Here is a 22923-nt window from a genome sequence, read left to right as displayed (position 1 = left end):
GAGCAAGTGTAGGAAATCACTACATGGATACTGAAATACATTGACCTATCACATTTGAGAGAATCTTATCTAATTTTTCTAATTAAATCTCTAAGCCAATTATAGTGAGTCATCATTAACCAAATCCTATTCTGAGCACCACATAGGTCAAAGAGGGAACTAAGATGTATTAAAAATGACATCTCACGTGTACCTTTCTCCTTATATTTTTTCTGTAAACCCTTAATTTTATCTATATAGAAATAGAGCTAGAGGAGAAACTGAGAGTGAGGACATTTCTGTTTTTAATTTGTTGAAATGGAAGTTCTGAAAAAAAATACTACCCTTACTTTGGGATCTGAAATCAATTGTAGCTATCTGCTAGGCCTAGAATCAATTTTAAAGTTATGTTCATAACACCATTTGGGGGATCCCTAGAACAGAATCTCCTTATAGACATTAGTGCTCAGGTGATTTTTTTTGTAATTATGGTACTAAAGGCCACTACCAAATGTCCTAATAGTTACACTATTCAAATGGTATTAACCCATTTGAAAGGACTAGGTCTACAAAAATAGGTTAAGATCACAGTGGTTAGCTTATTCTTGTGTGATCTGGCCCTATCAGTGTCCTCACTGCTCAACTTTTTTCGGTTCTGATCGTACCAGAAAACTGTTTTATTCTCTCATACCTCGCCATCTGCCTGTGAGACAAGTACATTCTTGCAGCATACCAAAACATAAATCAAAAAAGTGTTTGGTGGGCGTGAAATTATAACAGTTTTTGGATTTACTTGAGGGAAATTTCTACCAAGCTGTAGAACCTTTTTCAGAGTACATAAGAACTTTTTGCTAGTGAACTTTCATAGTCGAGAACAAACCTAAGTCATTGGGCAAAGATGCATCCATTTTTTCCACCAAAAGATGGCATCAGCTGTCATAGGAAGCTATTTTAGCCTAGATAAGGCTTACAAACATGATTAACCTTATCACATCAAATAAGCATGAAACACAAAAGATAGTATTGAAAGTTCTAAGAGGGACACTAATGTAAATTACAATAGAAATTAAGATCAATTTTAAAGCTTCAAAGTAGAAGAAACATGGTAGATGTTATATTTGGGATGGAATCGCTTTTTCTACGATAGAAGCAATTCTCAAGGACAGAGTAAGTTGTATGTAGGCACAGCCAGAGAATTGTGCCTGTACAGCCAACAACTACAGGTGAGGAAAAGTGGTCGGCAAATAGAAAAGTTGTGGGTCTTAACTAAATAATAAGCATCTCTACCATTTGCCTTTTTATTTCATGTTAATTCAGAGAAAAGCAGGAATTTTGAAAACTTAAAATGCTATGAAACATAAGTTACAACCTTTATAGGATACTATTCGTTATTCCAGAGCTACATTCTTGCTTTCAAGAGCTTACAGTCTAATCGGAAGACAAAAAATAAACACATGCAAAAACAAGAGAAATGCCAATAGAGATAAATGCCGTGAAGAAACAGGGTATGGAGATGGGATGAATGGTGAGGACTTCTTCCATGAGCATGGAGAGTCTTATTGAACTTACTGAGACCTGAACGACCTGTGTAGTAAGCCGGAGTGAGTCACGTCGGGAATGGGAGGAACTAGCATTCCAGGCAAACAGGACAAAGGCAAAAGCTACATCTTGCTGTGGGAAACAACCCTCGCTTGTACGAGAAACAGAAACAGGGCTGCCCAACTGGAGAATAGTTAGGCAGAGGGAGAATGGAGGCAGAGACCAGATTATATAGGAGCCCAAGGGGCTCTAGGGGTAAGCATTTGTATTCTCTGAGTTTGAATTTGGGGAGAGCCATCTTTGCCAGTTTATGTCAACAAGTTAGCCTGTTTTCTAAAACTAGGATAGTAGGTGCTCATTATAGAATTTGGGGAAGTATAGAAAAATATTTGAGGAAAGTAAAAGTAGCATTTAAAATCAAGAATCCAGGGGTGCCTGGGTGGCTCAGTGGGTTAAGCCTCTGCCTTCAGCTCAGGTCATGATCTCAGAGTCCTAGGATGGAGCCCCGCATCAGGCTCTCTGCTCAGCAGGGAGCTTGCTTCCCGCCCCTCTCTGCCTGCCTCTCTGCCTACTTGTGATCTCTCTCTTTGGCAAATAAATAAATAAATCTTAAAAATAATAATAAATAATAAATAAAAACACAGAATCCATCCTGTCAGTTACAGATCTTGAGCAGAGATCACATTTTGTGTGTTTTGTAAGAGGAAAAAAATACCTGCCACAAAGTAACATTTATCACATACATACAAAATAAAATGTACCAGTTAAAAAAAGTTTTGTTACTTGCTTTAAAAAGAACTCATGGAAATTTCTTCAAGAAAGCATTGTTTAATGAAAATGTGTCATTAATTTAAATAGTATCTTAAAAATCTTGGTAGGCTTATAATAGAACGTTGTTTCTTTTTAGGTTTGCAGATTTTATCAGGGGTATGCTGAAACTAATTCTTCTGCTCCTGTTTTCTGGGGCTACCCTCTCATCCATGTGGTTCACCCTGACCTGTTTGAACAGCATCACACATCTGCCTTTAACCACAGGTAAACAGAGACTATTTTGAACTTTGAATAGATATTTTCAGTTCATGAAAATATATATAACCCAAAAGTAGGAATTTTTCTTATTTTCTATTCTATAGAAATAGAATAAGTAATTATAGTTATAAAACTATAAAAATTATAAAACTAATAAATGTACAAAAATATTTCCCAAGTCCAGGCATCAAACTATCTTCCCAACTAAAAAGAGTTCAAGGACCACCTAGGTGACTCAGTGGGTAAGCCTCTGCCTTCAGCTCAGGTCATGGTCTCAGGGTCCTGGGATTGATCCCCACGTCAGGCTCTCTGCTCAGCAGGGAGCCTGCTTCCCCTTCTCCCTCTGCCTGCCTCCCTGCCTACTTGTGATCTCTCTCTGTCAAATAAATAAATAAAATCTTAAAAATAAAAAGAGTTCAAGAAATAATGAAAAATACTTTCACTGGTATTTTACCTATGGAAAAGAAGTATAATCTTCAGTCTAAAGTTATATATAGCATGGAAAAGCCTATATTCTTTTAAAATTCATATCAGAGCATAACTCAGAGATTTTTATCTTCTTTATACCCATTACATCATTGTTAAGAAATAAGGAAAATGAGTAAAGGCATAAAGCTTTGATGTTTGAAGTATATACCAGTAAAATTTCTTCCACGGACACCTATAGGTTACTCAGTCTTCTTATATCGTTAATATAAAACAAAACTTACTGGCAAATACCTATTAGAAGTATATTATAGGCAGCTGACTTAGCTCATCTGACTGATCTGAAATATTTACAGTTGCTATTGCACTGTTATTAATAGTATCATTTTGGGGGTCTGCATTAGCTTTCTGTGGCTGCTACAACAAGTTACCACAAACCTAGTGGCCTAAAATGACACAAATTTATTGTCTTACATTTGTCGGTTAGAAGTCCAAGCTGGGTCTCACTAGGCAAGAGTCAACCTCCAGGGAAGAATCCACATCCTTGCCTTGTCTAACTTCCAGAGGCTGCCGACATTCCTGGGTTCGTGGCACCATTCCTCCATCTGTAAAGTCAGCCATGGGTCAAGTTCTTTTCATACAACACACCCACACCTTTCGTCCAAGTCACATCTTCATCTGAGCTCTCAGCTTCTGCCCTGCCTTCCACTTTTAAGGATCCATGTGATTACCTTGAGTGCACCCAGATAATCCAAGATAATCTCCACATTTTAAGGTCTAGTGACTAGCAACCTTAATTCCATCTGCGGCCTTACTCATACATAGACTAAAGGGTCCTTCCTCTCATGGAGTCCCCATAAAACATACATGCCACTGGGCAGTAGGTCCCTGTAGAGCTACTTTCAGACTCTCGTGTACTCTTATCCATGCAAGTGCTTGTTACAACAAATAATCCTACAATCCTCCAGTCTACCCTTATAACAAATAAACCCATATTAAACACATAATCCAATAGGTGGCTGTTACTTGCAGATGGATTAAAAAATCTGCATCTTTAGCAGAATTCCTTTTGTTAAAGGAAAGGAAAGGGAGAAGCAATAACAGAGCTCTCTTGGTCTATAAAATGATCTGTCATAGTATCCCAATTTGCATGTATGTGCTCTGTAATAAAATGACCAGCAATTTATATATCAGTTTATATATCAATTTATATATCAAATTTTTCAAAGATAGCCTTTATTTTAGATATCCGTCTGCCCTGGAGTACCACAGCAAATTCACAAGGGTATCATGGCTTATTTTAAATTTCTGAAGGAAACACAGGGATATTCCCTATCTGTCAGACCCTTTGTGAACCTCTAGTTCGAGAGAGTGAGTGCCCAGTCTCATCATTAGATCCCTGCTGCATTCTTTTTGATAACATCATATCTTTGAAAAGTTTGGTTTCCTGCAGTGGCTGTGATAAAAAGTAAATACCGCACAAAAATCAGGAACAGGATATAAGGATGGGTGTCAGTCTGATTCTCGGGTTTGATTCCAAGATTTGAGAAGTCATGCAGTGCCCATCAGATTGCCCATATCTCATTAGTAAGTGATTGTGGTTATTTGAGAATGCAATAAAAATACATTTCTTTCAATATATGGGTATTATTATTTTTTTTTTAGATTTTTTATTTATTTGACAGAGATCACAAGTAGACAGAGAGGCAGGCAGAGAGAGAGAGAGGGAAGCAGGCTCCCTGCTGAGCAGAGAGCCCGATGCGGGACTCCATCCCAGGACCCTGAGATCATGACCTGAGCCGAAGGCAGCGGCTTAACCCACTGAGCCACCCAGGCGCCCCTGGGTATTATTTTTTAAATGGCCACTAAATTGTTAGGACATACACATTTATTAAATGGTTTGGCCCCAACTATGTAATTAACAGAATGGTTACTTATTTCTCTTGGCCTTGGGCATACTGAGGCACTAAGTGTGCTGTAAAGGCAGGTTTGGAAAATTTCTACCCTGTACCATCCTGCCAGGAATCCCTCTCTTTAATTTTTATTGTTTTGCCTATAAAGCCCAGTCGTCCAGAGTAATAGCTTTTGGATAATGTGTACTTTTTATATACTAACATTCCTACATTAAGGTTTTGGAACAATTTTGGCAAGTATTCTGAGCCAGAATTTTTTGTTTTATTTTATTTTATTCGGGTATGATTTCATAATTTAGCAGTTGCACAACATTCTGGTGGAATAGTTTTAGTTTGCAACCCTTTTGAGTACGTTACACTCAGATGTGTGTGTGTGTGTGTGTGTGTGTGTGTGTGCATGTGTTACTGTATGTCAAGTACGTATCTGTTAGATTCTACAAGAACAAAGTTGTGAGTACATAATGAACATATATTTGCCCTTGAATTAAGTGTAGAATATTCATTGTAAGACATTACGTTCATGAAATTTTATGTGTTTTCTATTTGCTATGATAAAAGTAACAGTTTTATCTCTGGTTGGGGGCATCAAGAAAATTTATTTTTTACCTCCTTTTTTGTCTAGATCTGTAATAATGAGCGTGTTTTACTTTTACTTCTTTCTTTTATGTTTTACTTGTATAATCAGAAAAAATGTGTTGAAAAGTATACATCTTTTTATTTTTATTTATTTTTTTAATAATTTTTTTTATTTTTTTATAAACATATAATGTATTATTAGCCCCAGGGGTACAGGTCTGTGAATCGCCAGGTTTACACACTTCACAGCACTCACCATAGCACATACCTCCCCAATGTCCATAACCCCACCACCCTTTCCCTACCCTCCTTCCCCCGGCACCCATCAGTTTGTTTTAGGAGATTAAGAGTCTCTTCTGGTTTGTCTCCCTCCCGATCCCATCTTGTTCCATTTATTCTTTTCCTACCCCTCAAACCCCACACGTTGCATCTCCACTTCCTCATATCAGGGAGATCATATGATAGTTATCTTTCTCCGATTGACTTATTTCACTAAGCATAATACCCGCTAGTTCCATCCACGTTGTCGCAAATGGCAAGATTTCATTTCTTTTGATGGCTGCATAGTATTTCATTGTATATATATATATATACCACATCTTCAATCCATTCATCTGTTGATGGAAATCTAGGTTCTTTCCATAGTTTGGCTATTGTGGACATTGCTGCTATAAACGTGCGGGTGCACATGCCCCTTCGGATCACTGCGTTTGAGTATACATCTTTTTAAATCTTAAAGGAAAATTGATATAGGTGACCCTGGTCAGGACTATGTTTTTCCAGTCTGTCCTTGAAAATAATTATGTTGGACAGAAAGGAAAGCAGGATTCTAAATTAAATTAAGGCCAGAACTGAAAGGTTGAATCTGATGTAGCCATCTTCACAACCACCGAATTTATAAATTCTATTCTTCTTTCCAATTGCAAGTCAGTTTTTGAATGTCACTTAGAAACTCCTGAAAGAAGTCACCAGGAACTCCTGGTAGATACTTTTTTAACTTATACTGCATTAAAAACTAGATTTTCACATTCCTTTCCTGAATGATCATGGTGGGTATTTTTTTTCTCTTTCCTGATACTTACCACCTAACCGTTACCCGAGTGTGTCTTATCTCCCCTGCCAATCTCAAAATCTGGAGCATGGACTTGTGCCTTATCAGTTCTGACCCCAACTCTCACCCCACTACTTAGCACAAGCCCTGAATGATGAATGAATGAAGTGTATATTATCTCCATTTTGAATCTCAGTAGATAGGACTTATTGCCAGTAATAGCAACCGTGGTTACTCTGTTACTCAGCACTAGCTGTAGGCAGGCAAAAGGGCACATTTTAATGGAACCAATGGAGAATTTGAATAAATCTGTCACAGATACTCTTACTGCCTTTATAAAAATCTGACCTAATTCCTTTTAAGTAAAAGAGGTTTCATGAAAGGGAACTTACAACAAAATCTAATTATAGACAAATCTAGACCTTTAGACTGATATTTAAAGCCAGTAATGGCAAATTCGTATTTCTTTTTTACCAGAGTCATTCTTTTTTTTTTTAAGGAGGAAAATATATAGTCTTTTCCCCATTTCTAGTAAATTTAGTATTCCTGTTGTTACTTTTAAATAATGGAAGCATCTACATGAAGAATGTGAAAATATATGCATTGATTATAATTGTTGACATAATAAATTAAAGGCTAGTTAATTTTGTTAACCATGTGTTATAAGTGCTGGTACTATTAAAACTATCTGTTGCAATATTTTTTGTGATCTACTGATCTTGATATTATTGTTGCCATCTCTATGGTAAAAAAAAAAACAGGATCATTCCATTCTATCTAGAGGTGCACTGTTTTGATACACGTACTTGCCTATATACATCCCCTTGGAGGCTATCAGTAGTATGCTTTTATTTCTTTGAGGAAACTCAGTATTTAAAATTGCATTATGTCTTTATTAATTCAAGTGTCTTCAATATAGCAGATAAATTAACTCATGACTAGATAATGTGAGTTTCAAAATCTTGAAGCTTATTCTGTATACAAAATTATGAAAAGACATTTTTCACCTTATCTGAAAAGTAGGTATCTAGTCCTGTTAGCCACAACTCACACAGTCATTTTTCACTGAACAGATAAACGCTTTGAAAATGGCATTTTGAAAAATGTTAGCACTTTGGTGTTGAGTTTGCTGAAACAATATAATTTGCGTCTTAGCGGAAGTTGCCTTGGGAGGTTCTTCGTCGAATTCAGGTTACTGGAAGACCACAGCGGCAAGGTCAGAAACAGATAGTGAGGGGGGAGTAAGCGGGGGCAGATAAGCTAGACATGAGCCCCATGAGAGTGATAGGTGACTACAAGCTGACTTCAAGAGGCATTTGAAGAAAGAAAACATATTCACTTGTATTGAAAGGCATGTGACATGTATAAGCTAGAGAGTGATCCTCTTAATAGGAATGAGAAAATTCAGAAGGAGGTGATGAGCATGATTAAAGATATGCACACTTTTTTTTTAAGTGGGCTCCACGCCCAGCATGGAGCCCAACATGGGGCTTGAACTCACAACCCTGAGATCAAGACCTGAGCTGAGATCAAGAGTCAGATGCTTAACTGACTGAGCCACCTAGGCACCCCAAAGATATGCACACTTTTAAGGAAATAAGGGATTTTAAGGAAAGAAAGCTAAGTGACTTCACTATTCTTTCCATCTTTATGAATGGACATGACTATTACTTACATTTGTGACTGTTGGATCAAGAAGGAAAAAATAGAATGTGGATTAAAAGAAGGGAATGGATTTGTGAAAAATCTTAAATGTAAGAATCCTGAAATGTTGATAGGGCCTATTGGGCAAGAGCATATAAAGTTTATCCACGGAGATTTTCAAGAAGAGGAACAAGTCTCTAAGCAGACCCTGTTTCTGGAAGGTGGACGGCTTGACCAGGTGATCAGTCAGTGTTCCATGATATAACCGTGTATCGCCTTATACAGAACCATAAGTAATTCTTTGGGAACTTAAAAGTCACTGATAAACCTATACCTGTGATATCTGATAGCACAACCCATCCCAACTCTGGGCCCAACATTTCAAAGGATTATTAGTCATGCTTCATTTCTGTGAGATACAACCACTTGGCCTTCTAGCTGGAAGAGACTCTGAACATAACTGTCAGCCTTTATAGGACTAAACTGAGCCAACAAAGCAGCTAAACAAAGGATATCCGCAAAATAATAACCTACAGAAAGAAAATCAGCACCATTAATGATTATTGCAGCAAAATACACCCTATCCTCTTTTGGAGCTCATATTTCATGAGTACATGAAATATATGGTAGCATATTTTAATCAGCAGCAGATCATGAAGGCCACGGCAATCATTTTTAAGGAGAAAACGTGAGGCTGAGAGGAGAAGCACAGCTCAAAAATATAGAATTGTATCCCATATATTCGGCACACCCAGAACCGATGGAAAAAACTGTGCCGTTAACAAACACTGTGAATGTTTACAGTTTCTCTTTTTACATGTGTCTTTATTTCCTGAAGGAGCATTTTCATTTGCAATATCAAGTTTAATTCAGATTGTAGAAATATTTTTAATAAAGGTCTAATCTAATAATTCCCAGTTATCTTTCCTCACTTTATCATAAAATAAAATTCAGCCAGCATGCATAATAATAAAATTTATCCAATAAAGTATATTAATATTATAAACCAACTTGATTCTAATCCTTAAAACTTTTCATGGTAAACATTTATTGTACTATTTTATAATCCTTATTTCTTACTTGTCATACGTCTTAATAAAACTGTAAATAAATTCTCTGTAAGTCTTACCTACCAGAGGCACCTTTAAAATTTTTGTTTTTAATATCCTAGTTAAGGGCACCTGGGTGGCTCACTTGATTAAATGTTTGCATTCGACTCAGATCATGGTCTCAAGATCATGGTCTCAGGGTCCTGAGATCGAGTCCCACATCTGGCTCTCTGCTCAGCGGGGAGCCTGCTTCCCCCTCTGCCTCTGCCTCTGCCTGCTGCTCTACCTACTTGTGCTCTCACTCTCACTGGCAAATAAATAAAAATAAAATCTTAAAATATCCTAGTTAAGTTCTCTACCTAAATGTATTTGTTATTGATCTTTGAATGAACCTTAGTTATCATCTGATACTTATCTCTTCAGTAAATGAATCTCTTCCATTACAATCCAGATGTATGTCCATCTGACGGCAACTGGAATACCGCCTCAGAGAGGAAGCTATTCCCTGTCCCATTGTTTGTCGGTTCTGGGTCCTGGGAAATGCTTCCTCCCATTGAGATAATGGATTTGGAGCAACACAGCTTACAGGGCAAGTCAGCTCCCTCCCTCTTCCACTGACATCCTCAAAATATTAGCCCTGTCATATCTGTCCTTTGCCTTAATCTCAGCATCCATCGGTTCTCACAGGCTGTCCTCATCAGACATGGATTCCCAGCACTGGCCAGCACAGCCTCTTCTATTTTTTTTTTTTTTAAGATTTTATTTTTTTATTGGTCACAGGGGTAGAGAGAGAGAAAGCATGCACACAAGCACCAGGAATGGCAGGCAGGAGAGGGAGAGGGAGAAGCGGGCTCACCGCTGAGCAAGGAGCCAGATGTAGGACTTGATTCCAAGATCCCAGGATCATGACCTGAGCTGAAGGCAGATGCTTAACCAACTGAGCCACCCACGTGCCCCAAGTCAGCCTCTTCTAAACCTACTATAGCTTGTTGGGGTTTTCCTGAAAACCTGTTTCTATTAGAATTTAGCAATAGGTTTTCCTGAAACCCTATTGCTATTAGAATTTAGCATACTTTTCCTGCTATCCTCAGTACCTGATACTGGAGGCTATTATTGCTCATGATTAGACATAGCTTTAAAAAAAAAAAAAAAGAATGAAGTATAATTATCTTCTTAGCACTGTGCAGGTAGATGACTGCTAAGCCATAGATGTGGATCATGTTCTTTTAGATGAGCAAGAGCTTTTAGATATGCAAGAGCATATAAAGTTTATTCACAGAGATAAACTGATGAGGAGTGGTATGTCCTATTTACAGTTCCAGCATAGCAGCTTACGTATAGTAGGTGCCTGATAAATGATTTTGAAGAAAGGCTTATGTTTTCCCTATTACATACCTGAACACTAATTTTTGAACCCACTTTACATTTATCATGACTAAAGTTCATCGTCTTGTTTGTAACTTTTTGGTGCTCTATTTTTTATTTTGTCATCTGTCTTAATGTGCAGTGACTTCCAGCTTTTGTGCTCAAGACAGATTTGGGAAGTGTGCCTTTTGTGTCAATACCAATGAATAAAAGAAATATCAAGTCTTGTTTTTTTGTTTTTGTTTTTTTTTCAATCTGACACAGTGGCTGAAAACCCACTAGATTCTGTAAGCTTTAAATATATTGTTTTTATTTTTATTTTAAAGATTTTATTTATTTATTTGACAGAGAGAGATCACAAGTAGGCAGAGAGAGAGAGAGAGGAGGAAGCAGGCTTCCTGCTGAGCAGAGAGCCCAATGCGGGGCTCGATCCCATGACCCTGAGATCATGACCTGAGCTGAAGGCAGAGGCTTAACCCACTGAGCCACCCAGGCGCCCCAAATATATTGTTTTTAGCAACGCTAATTTACATTGTTTCTAAATAAGTCATTTTGACTTTCAGAACTTTGGTTACTTCATCTATAAAATGCCTTACCTGCTTCAAAGAGTCAGTAGGATGATCAAATATGAAAATAAATTTGAAAGCGGTTTTTTAAGTGTTTTAAAAATTATATAAATCCAAGGTTTGAAGTTGTTTTGTTATTAATGATATATTGAGAATCTCATTAAATGTTGAATGAAATAGTTTCTTTTTTTAAAGATCTTATTTATTTATTTATTTATTTGAAAGAGAGAGAGCACAAACATGAGCAGGGAGAGGGGCAGAGGGAGAAGCAGACTCCCTAGGGAGCAAGGAGACCATTGCAGGGCTTGATGCTAGGACCCAGAGAACATGACCTGAGTGAGCCAAAGGCAGATACTTCACCAACTGAGCCACCCATTCATTCACCCCCTGAATGAAATAGTTCTTAATTTGAAGTTTTGTCATTTGTTTTGTAACACCTAAGGTTCAAGTGTTTGGGTTAATAAAAATGTATTTTAAACATAGTTTATTTCCCTAAAGTTTACTAATTTAGTTTGTCATTGGGAGCAAGAATGGGGTAAGTAGTACTTTCAGGGTTATGACCCAATTCATGTTTTTGAAATATATCCATCGTAACTAAATTTTGTACTATGCAAGACTTTATTTTTCACAGTTTGAATTGTCGGCCCATGAAATTTTATTAACTTCTCTGAAAAAAACCCTGCATCAGCATTGTGTTTGTTCTGCTAAATTACCTTGACTTTTTAATTGAAAGGCAGTTTATTATAATTTTAGTATCAGCACTATAGAAAAGTTAAAGAAATATTTAACAATCATGTAGTTTGAACCCTCTCTGATGAGCAGGAAATTATCTTGTCTGCCTGACTTTTAATATATGACATTCACCCACTGGATCTGCCAAACCAGTGTATAAAGATACTATATCACCCTCTAAACTGAAAACTCAAATGGAAGTGAAATTCAAATCAGCCTCTGCTTTATGTATGCGTGTCCCAGAGCTCCGCAGAGCCTATGAAATCAGCCCTAACACAGCTGCTTTTCCCCATTCTGATTATGATGCTAATTTAACCCTTTCCTGTATAAATGATTTTGATTCTTTATGGAATAACAGGTGATTTCAGTACGTCCATCCATTGTAAAACACCGTCTTGGTCATCATTTCTATATAATACAAAAAGCAAACCCCGAGAGTGAGAGAATTGAATGAGTTGAATGAAAATACTTGCTTTTTGTTTACTAGCCTGTGAAGTTATTTCATCCATCTCAGCCCATGTATCCTATGTGTAATACAAAATGAAGTGGAAATATTTGTGCCAAGGATTCTGCACAGGGGCTGGATTACGTGGCTCCCAGGGGGTTGGGGGGAAGTCTGTGGGTCAGACCACCCAGTGATAACTATTTCTGAATCTGTGAGCTAAGAAACTTGCATGAGGGGAGTTGGATCAACCACTATATCCTTAGCTTACAATCAAATTCTCTTTGTTGTTAAATAGGTAAGATGTGCACAAAGTAAATAATCCAAATCCAATTAGTAGTAAAAAGGTATACAATAAAAAATGTCTATCCTCCTATGGCTTCCAGTTTTTCTCTTTAGGTGTAACCCTGAATGTCCGTTTCTTGGGTATTTTCCCAGAGAATTCTATAAATTTACAAACAGGTGTGTGTGTGTATGTGTGTGTGTGTGTCCATGTGTCTGTCCTTTTTAAAGAATGCACTGTCTCACACCTTTCTCACTTACATACCTTAGATGTCATTAATATCACTATAAACAGAGTTACTGTCAATTTGAATGGTTGCAATAATACACCTTTGGGTGTTTGATAAATTTTCAAATGACCAACCCCCCTATTGGTGGACATTTAGCTTGTTTTTTATGTTTCATACTACAAACAATATTGCAGTGAGTGTTCTCTATATTCTTGTACCTTACTAGCTATAGGGTAAATACCTGGAAGTGGAATTGCTGGGTCAAAGAGTAAGTGCATTATTTATTTTGATAGGCATTTTCAAATGACCTGTCAGAAGATCAGCTCTTTACAGTTCCATCAACAAGGTTTAATTTACAACAGAAATTGTGTCTTTCCCATGATAAAGATTTCCTCTTCCCTTCCCTGAATTCAGATACCTACGAGACCAAAATCAGAAGATTTTTAATGAGCCTGCAGTGAAGCCAAGGGAGTGGGGTGGTGTTAAGGGGTTTTCAGACAGGGCCGCCTGTCTCACCAGGCTCTAGTTTTCTGAGACATCCTGTCGCTCGCTTGCTCGCTCGCTCTCTCTGTCTCAGTACCATGCTTGATTAAAAAACAGTAAAACCAAACCTCTCCTTTCAAGACTTCAAACTGATAGTCCTCTTTCTGTATGTCCTCATCATTATAGTATCATTCTTTCCTTCTTTTACCACATGCAAATATACCATACAGGTTATGGTAATTTTTCAGTTATTTTAACTTGCCTGCTTACATATTACATGTGAGAGTACATCTCTTTCAGAAAGAAAAATGTCAAAAGGATTCTTAACAGACGTGTTCCCTAAAAACAGCTCATTCATTCTGTTAGTGGGTTGTGAATCCTTAGAAGTAGCATATCCTGGTCCTTAAGAGTTTGATTTTTGCTGTTATTTATTTCAATATTTTCATATTTCACATTCCTAGACACATCCGTGTTTGGGTCAGTAGCCATCTCTGCTCTAATTACCACTGACTGACTGATAAATTATTATCAATTGTTTGTAGGTAGATTATGCTATCAAAGCTGCCAGTGACATTCTATCCCTGCATTTCCTCATGTGCCACTGATGAGTCACGTGTAAAGGGGAGTGGGTTGACTGATTTATGTGATCTGTGTCTGGCAAGTACATAGTGAGCATGAGGGGTTCTGTTTTTAAGAATCTTGAAAATTACTACATATTGTAAGTGGTACTTACTTTAACTATCAGATGCTTCCCATTTAATTCTGTGAATAGTTGGGTCACTGCTTTAGCCCGTTGTGTGTTCTTTATTCTCTGTCATCCTTTTGTTCTCTCTCTTCATGTGTACCTTCTAGTCAAAGAAAAAATATGATCACCACCATTTGTGTTATAGAATTATTAAATATTTTATAATCCTGGAAGACTAGCATATTTGGAAAAAGAAATGGGAGTTGAGGTTACTATACAGAAACTTTTTTCCTTAACAAAAACTTTTATTTAAAATATTTTTCTGAGAAAAATTAAAAATAAGTATTTTCCTGGGAATTTCCCTCTACTTGCTAGATGAGATGCTGCCCAGTTCATGAATCATTTAATAAAGCCGATTAGATCTTCAGAATTTTTAAAAACAAAAAATAAGCATTTTCTCAATAACCTTAGGCTTAGAATAAATTCTACTCATTATTATATCTGTGGCTAGTATGATATACATACTAGTCTATAAGGGATGTGTTTTAACTTGCTGTAGGATATCATTTTTTTCCCTCATTGGTTTTTTTTTTTCACCTTAAATTTAAGGTAATGAAGGTTTGTATGCAGACAGTAGCTGTGACATAGCTATTTGGAGTAGGGTACATTTCCCTAGACATTCTTCTAAGAATAAGAATAATATCCTTATTCGAAGATTTCACTATGGAATCCAGTTAATGGGCTTTTTATTGCTAACCTGAGATCCTAACCACTACTGATTACATCTCTGGGTGAAATTCTTTTGTGTTTCCAAGAAACTTAATGTATTGTTTTAAAAACTGTTGACATTGGGGCGCCTGGGTGGCTCAGTGGGTTAAGCCGCTGCCTTCGGCTCAGGTCATGATCTCAGGGTCCTGGGATCAAGCCCCGCATCGGGCTCTCTGCTCAGCAGGGAGTCTGCTTCCCTCTCTCTCTCTGCCTGCCTCTCTGCCTACTTGTGATCTCTCTCTGTCAAATAAATAAATAAAATCTTTAAAAAAAAATAAAATAAAAACTGTTGACATAAAACTCATTCCAAGATGGAGAGGAGAAGGGAGTTGAGGGAAATTGGAAGGGGAGGTGAACCATGAGAGACTATGGACTCTGAAAAACGATCTGAGAATTTTGAAGGGGTGGGGGGGTGGGAGGTTGGGGGCACCGGGTGGTGGGTATTGTAGAGGGCACGGATTGCATGGAGCACTGGGTGTGGTGCAAAAATAATGAATACTGTTATGCTGAAAAAATAAAAAAATTAAAACAAAACTCATTCCAAAATGAAGATTAACTCTATTTTAAGTGTGTCTCCAGGAATTACATACTGGATATTTTTATTTTTTACTTGAGGGAGATGCCTAACCAGTCCTTTTAAGTATGTAATTTTCAGTAACACTTAATGTTTCTTACACTTACTCTTAGATTTTAAGTTCTCTTTAAAATTGTAGAATGAGTTTAGATTTCAAATTAAGTTGCTATACTTTATCTAAACATCTATCAGCCAGGAGTGTGACTAAGGGAGAAGAATCCTTTTAATTATTACTATAGTGGTAAAATTTTTTCCGTGCTTTGGAATAATCCATACCAAAAAGACAAAGCAAATAAATTGGTTATCTATCATCCAGCAACAAAACTTTCTCCTATCTACTCCACAAAACCTGAGCAAAGAGCTGACAGATAATGATACTTTGTCAAACTTTATCAGCTACCATTGAAAATATGTGAAATTCCAGAGTTACTACTTATGAAAGAGAATACCCAGAAGATCTCTCCGCTAGGACTCCCTGCTGCTGCCATGAAACTAAAATGTTTGTGTTTTTATTTTAGTGACATTGTATGCCTCCTGCATTCTCCTGGGAGTGTTCCTGAATAGCAGTATACCTATATTTTTTGAGCTTTTTGTGGAAACTGTCTACCCAGTTCCAGAAGGAATTACTTGTGGAGTTGTCACTTTCTTAAGTAATATGTTCATGGGAGTACTTTTATTTTTTCTCACATTTTATCACACAGGTAAGAAATTTGACTTTTTATCTCCTAGCTAAATGTGTTATGAGAGAGGTTTGTGGTGCTGATGTATGGAGAATTTATATGGAGAATTCTCAGCAAAGCAAATTACTTTGAGCTTTCACGTGCCAGTTTAAAAAAAAAAGATCCTCAATTGTTTTTTTTTTGAAATGCATTCTGAGCCTTGTCTAGTGCGCCCTCGCTCCCTAGAGGTTCTGGTTTCATTAACCTGGACTGGGTCCTGCATTTGTATTTTTAAAAGCCCCTCAGGTGATTCTAATATGCAGTTTCCTTCAGAACCACTGGGCTGTTGCTTTTTAAAAGGTACTTAGAATCTACTGTCTTAACATAAGATATAAATTAATGTCTAGGGTATATTTGTAGTGTAAAGCCTTAAAGATGAGTGAGGTCACCTAAGGAGTGTGTAGAATGTACAGAACAGCTCTGTCCAATGAAACTTTTTATGATGATGGCAGTGCTCTTTATCTGTACTATCCAAAACAGTTCTGCTAGCCACATGAAACTAGTGCAAATAAGGAATTGGATTTTTTTTAATTTCATTTTAATTAATTTAAGTTTAAATAGCTACATGTGACTAGTGGCTAGTGAATTGGTTAGCACGGGGAAAGAGTGAAGGAAGGTTGAAGTGAGAACCCAAGAGTACACATTTGAAGAAAAGGGGCAAGAGAGAGAAGGATGGGGTCCCGAACTCAACTGGAGGAGTTAGCCTTGGACAAAAGGAGTTAGGAAAGGAAGCAGCGTGCATGGGCAAAGAAGCAGACACGTTTCCCGGGAAGATCATTGAAGGAGCTCTTTGATGGCACCGACTTCTGCTTACAAGCTAATCTGTTAAGAGCTGGTGGGAAGATAGTGGAGGAAGGGCTTACAGAGAGAAAGGAGCATTAAAATTATCTTTGAGGAGTGGAAGGAGATGCTATGGGAACAGCTGGAAAAGTTGCCGGGCAGGTTGAAGGCAGGCCAGTCTCGTGCTGGGGTCCATGGGTTTGTAGTGACTCCGTTTTGCATGGTTGTTTGGTTTTCTCTGATATTCTTTCTTCTCCTGCCCAAAATCTGTCTTACTGTTTCGGAAAATTTGAGTATAATTTTCTGGTATTCTTTTTTGCATATTAAAATAAGTACTTATACTTGGGATTCTTGAATGTAAAGCTTTTATTAATTTCTACTAGGCTTAGATCCTATTTTATTTCCTCATCTTAATTCATTATTACTACCCTTTTTTCCTCTTTGCTGTTCTCGTAACTGCTCATCAAAATACCAGTAAATTCAGATAATTTGTACCTGGAAGAATCTAATTTGTAAGATTCAAATGTAAGAAACATTCTAAAATGTGACAATCTAAGAGTCCTAATTGCTTATAGGAAACTTTCCGACAGGTTTTATAATAGAAATAATAGCCATGATAACTACTTTGACTGGAAAGTAAATTTTTAAAACTTTCCAAAGCTGATAAAACAGTCTGGCCTGGGTTTTGAACAACTTTGGACATAGCATTTTTACTTAACAGCAAAAAGCATCTGAATGATGTATTAACTTCTTAACAATCTAACAACAGACTAGATTATTTCCATCAATCAGTAATGCAGGTATTGTAGGTTCTAACCTTCCTAAACTTGGTCTGAGTTGAGTTTTTCATATGAAGGACAGAGGTTAATGAAGTTAGCCCACTGGGTACAGTCCTCCTGGAAACATGTGTTCCCGTCAGGGAAAATGCCATCAAGAGGTGTTGGAATAAGGTCTTTGCTTCCAATGTGTTTTCTAAAACAGAACAAATAACTCTAAATAGAATAAACAGTTACTACACATGAGCTTTAATCCACTTCCGTATGTCACATTTGAAATTAAGAGAATCAGTGCCTCTCTATTTTTGCATGGTAAAGTGTGCGGATGGCAGCGTTGCCCCTTCAGGTGGTAGAAACAATTTTCCAGCTCATGGGCACAGCTTTGCTAAGTGGTCCCTGCAGCCTGGCTAGAGTGTGTTTTTTTCTGTCTGCTGGAAATAGAGTTTTGTCCTCCCAGCATATAAAAGCAGTAGATGCCAGATAATGTTATTCCCCAATAAATAAACCTCTTGCATGTGGTCTCTAAAGTATATCATATATTTATTAATCCATTTAAGAGATTACCCCTCCACTGTCTGAGTGTGGAAGAGCCCAGTGTACTCCTAATCATTTTGCTTGGCCAGTAGAGTGTCTGTGTCCCTCCGCTGGTCCACCTGCAGCTTTCAATCTGTTCAACAGAGATGAGTCTGGGGTGAAGCATCAGTCAGTGTTCACCACCTCCCCCCCAATTTTGCAGATTCCTAGTGACCAGATACAAGCAGATGTTTTTGTTTCTCTGGCATAGGTAGCAGCACAAACATGTGGCAGTATTTCTGCTAATTTCTATCTCACTGATATAATCAAGGATCTATCTAGCTGGGGGAAAAAAAGCTTCCCTCTTTTTGGTTGGATTCCGATCACATGTTTGTATATATACATATCTGTGTCCATGTTAAAGGCTTTTGCCTTATCTCCATGATTATTGTGGAAAATGAAACTTTAACAATTAATTTTAATCCAGCAAGGTGATTTTCAGGAAAAAAAAAAAATCCCAGTACATTTTGACATTTTAGAGAGTTAATCAGAAGGTTTATGTGAAAGAGCCTAGGCCAGGTCATGCCTGGCACTCACGAAATGTTTGTCTTGTTTCCTTCTAGATAATTTGCTGCTTTCTAGTAGGAATTTAAATATCTAGGCTTCTATTTTAAGGGGATGCTTTTACCTGTTTATGTGTGAGTGTGTGTAATAAATGCACACAAATACGCCCACATCTCTCTAAGGCCAAGATTACCAGAACAATGACAACCTTGTTGAGGCTCTTTCATGTAGAAATGATCTACCCCTGCCCCAATGACCCTGCCCCAAAAGTCCTGCAGCAGAAGCCCTCACACCTTGTAACTGAGGTTTGAGGACAGGCGACAAATCTGAAAACTCTGCAAAAATTATTTCCTAAAAATAACTTTTAGCTCCACAACTTAGTACGCTAAACATTTCTTGGGATAATTGGAATTCCCTTCCATTACAGCCAGTATTCAAACACCATAATTTGGTCATGTTAGAACTTGAAAAACTCACCCAGAAGCTAGTTATGTGTCAGGATTCAGTTCTGTCAGTTACGTGATTAGAAGGTCTGCTTTTTAATCATCATGAAGATCTGTGGTTTCATGGGTCACTTCTCAAAGAGGTACTAAACTTCCAGACTAGCATTTATTTCCCCACAGTGTGCTTCTTAGTGGGTGAGTGTCGAGATAATTTCTCATGGCTGTACAGACTAGCCCCAAAATGACCCCATTAGAATGACTTGCCTAGCAAGAAAGCCTCCACTGGTGATTTGCTTGCAGATTACGGCCATTGCCATCATGGATGGTAGACATCACACCGGCTTCGATGCCAGTGCCGCTGGCTTCTTGGGACGCAGGATCCCCCATGTCCTGTTCTCTTTCTGTTTGGAGTACTTGGAACAGTATCAGAAGTTTCTTAGAGTTTTTCTGTCTTGGGTTTTTCAAGGTTACTTTTTAAAACACACACACACACACAAACTGTTACTTGCTCCCTAATACAAGCATGTTTGTAAAACTGAGTTGCTTCCAGTAATGTTTGCTTGGAGAATCTCTGAGTTATTCCAAGCAGTACAGTGATACTCTATCCTAATAACTTCACATACAAAATCAGTTTGAAGATGCTGTTATTTTCTTTATATGCTCTGAAATATATTCTAATGTTCTCTTTTTTGTTTGTAACTTGTTCTGAAGTTTGTATTGTTTGCTATTTTTGTTCTAGAAGGTTTTGGCTAAATGCACTAAAGGTTTTTACACCTCAGGCCTTTCACTTTTAAGTAGCTGACCATGAATTTGAGGCTGCATGGTAGCTCAAAAGATTCAGGGGCCTGGCTGAAGAGTGAGGCTTTGACTGTTGGTTACCAGAACAGGTTCACCAGATGTGGACTAGTAAGGAGTAATTTTGTATGTAGGGAATAATTACACAATGTTATGGTCAGATCTGTTGGGTAGTTAATAGGAGTGAAGGAAGCAGGGCATTACACCATGAAATCATGAGGTCATGCAGCTCCTTTTGAATGAAAATGGAGACAGTTTTGTTAAATCATCCTAATTCTGGTTAAATCCCCAAAGAAGGTAGAAGGTTGGTTCTGGAGGGTGGTATCTGGGACCAGACAAGTACTTGAAGGTGGTAGAAACTGAAACCATGGCATCATTAAAGAGAAAGATGAGGTTAAAAAGTGTAAGAGTACTTCTGGAAGAAAAAGGTAAGAGGATGAGTCAAATCCTGATTAGTTCAGTCCCAAAAGAACATCACCATTTGGTGCAGAGTCTGCTTCACCAAGTAAGACACAGTGCCTGTCCGAACTGTAAAATTAGCAGACTATTCTGGATGCACTATATATAATAAATGACAAAGAACCAGTAGAAGTACAGAGGGGGGCAGATTTAAAGTATGGATTTGTATTTTCTCTAGTGAAAGACCAAAAAAAAAAAAAAAGGGAATATTAGAAAACCATGCTTTCTTTAAAAAGGTATAACGGTTAGGGCATCTGGGTGGCTCAGTCAGTTAAGCATCTGCTTTTGGCTCAGGTCATGATCCTGGGCTCCTGGGATTGAGTCCCATGTCGGATTCCCTGCTGAGTGGGAAGCCTGCTTCTCCCGTTGCCTGCTACTCCCTCTGCTTGTGCTCCCGCACGCTCACTTGCTCTCTCTCTCTCTCAAATAAAGAAATAAAATCTTAAAAAAAAGAAAAGACTATAATGGTTAAGAATAAGAAAGTTTCGTTGAATCAGAACCCTGTTGGTTCAATTATGTAATATGACACCAGGCTCATAAAGGACAGCAGGTGACTTTGCTACTGCAAAGTCATTTGAAACGTTTAAGCAAGCCATTTCCTGCTTATTAGAGCACCTAAGCTGTGAATGATGTGAATGTTTTGCAGTGGGAAAATATAGAGATGTGTATCTTTTTGTCTTCTGAAAAGGCCAGTAATTTCAAAGAACAGTTGTAGTTGCTTGAGCCAAGTGAACTTAACTGAAAGATGGATTTGACTTCTCAGAGTGGGGCACAATAGTAAAAATCAGCCTGTAAACCGTAACCCTTTTCATCTGAACCCAGGGAGAAGGAATAATTTTATAACTCTGATGAAATAAAAGGTCTCTTTGGCAATGTTTGGTAAATTTCTGGGTTTCAGGGGAGCCCATAAAATACAATCTCTGAGATTTAGAAAATGTCCTTCTTATAGAGCACTTTGTCAAGCCATACTTTTTTTTTAGCTATTGCTTAAAATTTGACCTTAAAGTCAAAATGCTCACTTTTAATACAAATAGTATGCTGTTCTATTTTGCTGTCTTTTCTCTGCTTATTTATTTTATTTTATTTTATTTTATTGCTTCTTTTTGCCTGGTTAAAATTATTATCTGAAATCCAGAAGCTGTATGGTTAATATAAAAGCTGACAATTCTGGTTTGTCATTTCAGGGAATATTGGAATGAAGACAAGATTCTAGGGGCACAGTCTTCCTGGGTGTTTAGATTATAGTCAATCCAAGTAAAGCACAGAAAACAGCTTTGCAGAGAAATACCACTGAAATATATGTCTTTGTTATATGCTATAGAGTAGCATGTCTGACTTTTAAAATGTAAAAATTGAGATGTGGGGGGGCTGCTTTTGTAAGCATGTTACAGAAAAAAGGTATTTCAGCACCTTTTCTTACCACTTGGTTTTCTGATTTCCATTTCAGAGCATAAATTGCTCTTTTAGCCATATGAATTATGGATTGAACTAAAGCAGCAGTGTAGAAATCTTTAGGATGATTTTTGAAGATTAAGCCAGTATTAGTATTCTACAGGAGTACAAAAGAAAAATATAAACCTATAGCGGAGCCCAAAGGAAAGAAAACGTATGAGGGAGCTTTTCCCCCTCATTTTTTCCCCCTCATTTGTTTTTTTGTTTAAGATTTTATTTGTTCCTTTGAGAGACAGCGCAAGTGGGGCTGGGGTGATGGGGTGGGCAGAGGGAAAAGCAGACTCACCGATGAGCAGGGAGCCTGCCACAGGGCTTGATCCCAGGATCCTGGGATCATGACCCGAGCTGGAGGCAGACGCTTAACTGACTGAGCCACCCAGGCGCCCCTGTTGTTTGTTTGTTTAATTGAAATTGCTTAATGGATATTAAACTAGGGAAATTATCCCCTCCCCCCACCAACACAACCCCTTCATGCTAAGATGCTGCTCACTTTGCACCCAGAGCTTCAGGATTGCCTGGCAAGGAGGGCTGGTAGAAGGAGGTAGAAGAGATGCACAGCCCCAGGGCCACTGGAGGCAGGCGGCCACAGGGAGCTGACGTGTCTTGGTAGCATGAGGCTGGGGCTGGCCTGTGAGCCAGCCCTGAGTTCATGAGCCAGCATTTTTGAATAAGCATGTTCTTGATACCATTAAACCGAGTAATGACAGAATTGCCTGTTTAGATAATTCCTGTAGGTTTTCAGATAATTGGCATCGTACATACATTTATGCTAGTAGGGGGGGGGGGGGAAAGACAACTAGAAAGAAATAAACCAAAATATTCACAGCAGTTTCTCTGAGGGTAGAATTAGGATTAATTTGTTATATTTCACTTCGGTTTTTTTTAATGTATTTTCTAACATGTTTTACGGTGATGACTGCTTGCTGAGAACTAGATATTTCTATCCAAGAAAATCTAAAAGTGTTGTCTCCAAATTCAGGTGCTTTTCTTACTTGTCTTTCTAAACTGTCAGATATTTCTAAAAAGAGACAAGAGTGACAGTGATAGAGGGCATTTAAAAATAGCGAACAAACATCTAAAGGTGATTGA

At 37.8% G+C, this 22923-nt stretch overlaps 1 protein-coding gene across 1 annotated transcript in view; it reads left to right on the top strand.

Annotated features, from left to right (window-relative positions):
* Window positions 1–22923, top strand: part of SLC49A4 (solute carrier family 49 member 4) — an 84544-nt gene that overhangs the window by 51830 nt on the left and 9791 nt on the right. Inside the window, exons 7-8 of the mRNA XM_047735281.1 lie at window positions 2426–2553; window positions 15852–16034. Of these exons, the coding sequence (XP_047591237.1) occupies window positions 2426–2553; window positions 15852–16034 (311 nt within the window). The remainder of the gene's footprint in view (window positions 1–2425; window positions 2554–15851; window positions 16035–22923) is intronic.

The sequence above is a fragment of the Lutra lutra genome, chromosome 1 (genome assembly GCF_902655055.1).
Source record: "Lutra lutra chromosome 1, mLutLut1.2, whole genome shotgun sequence".
NCBI lineage: Eukaryota > Metazoa > Chordata > Mammalia > Carnivora > Mustelidae > Lutra > Lutra lutra.
Note: the sequence above shows the minus strand (reverse complement) of the source record. Positions and strands in the feature narration are given on the sequence as shown.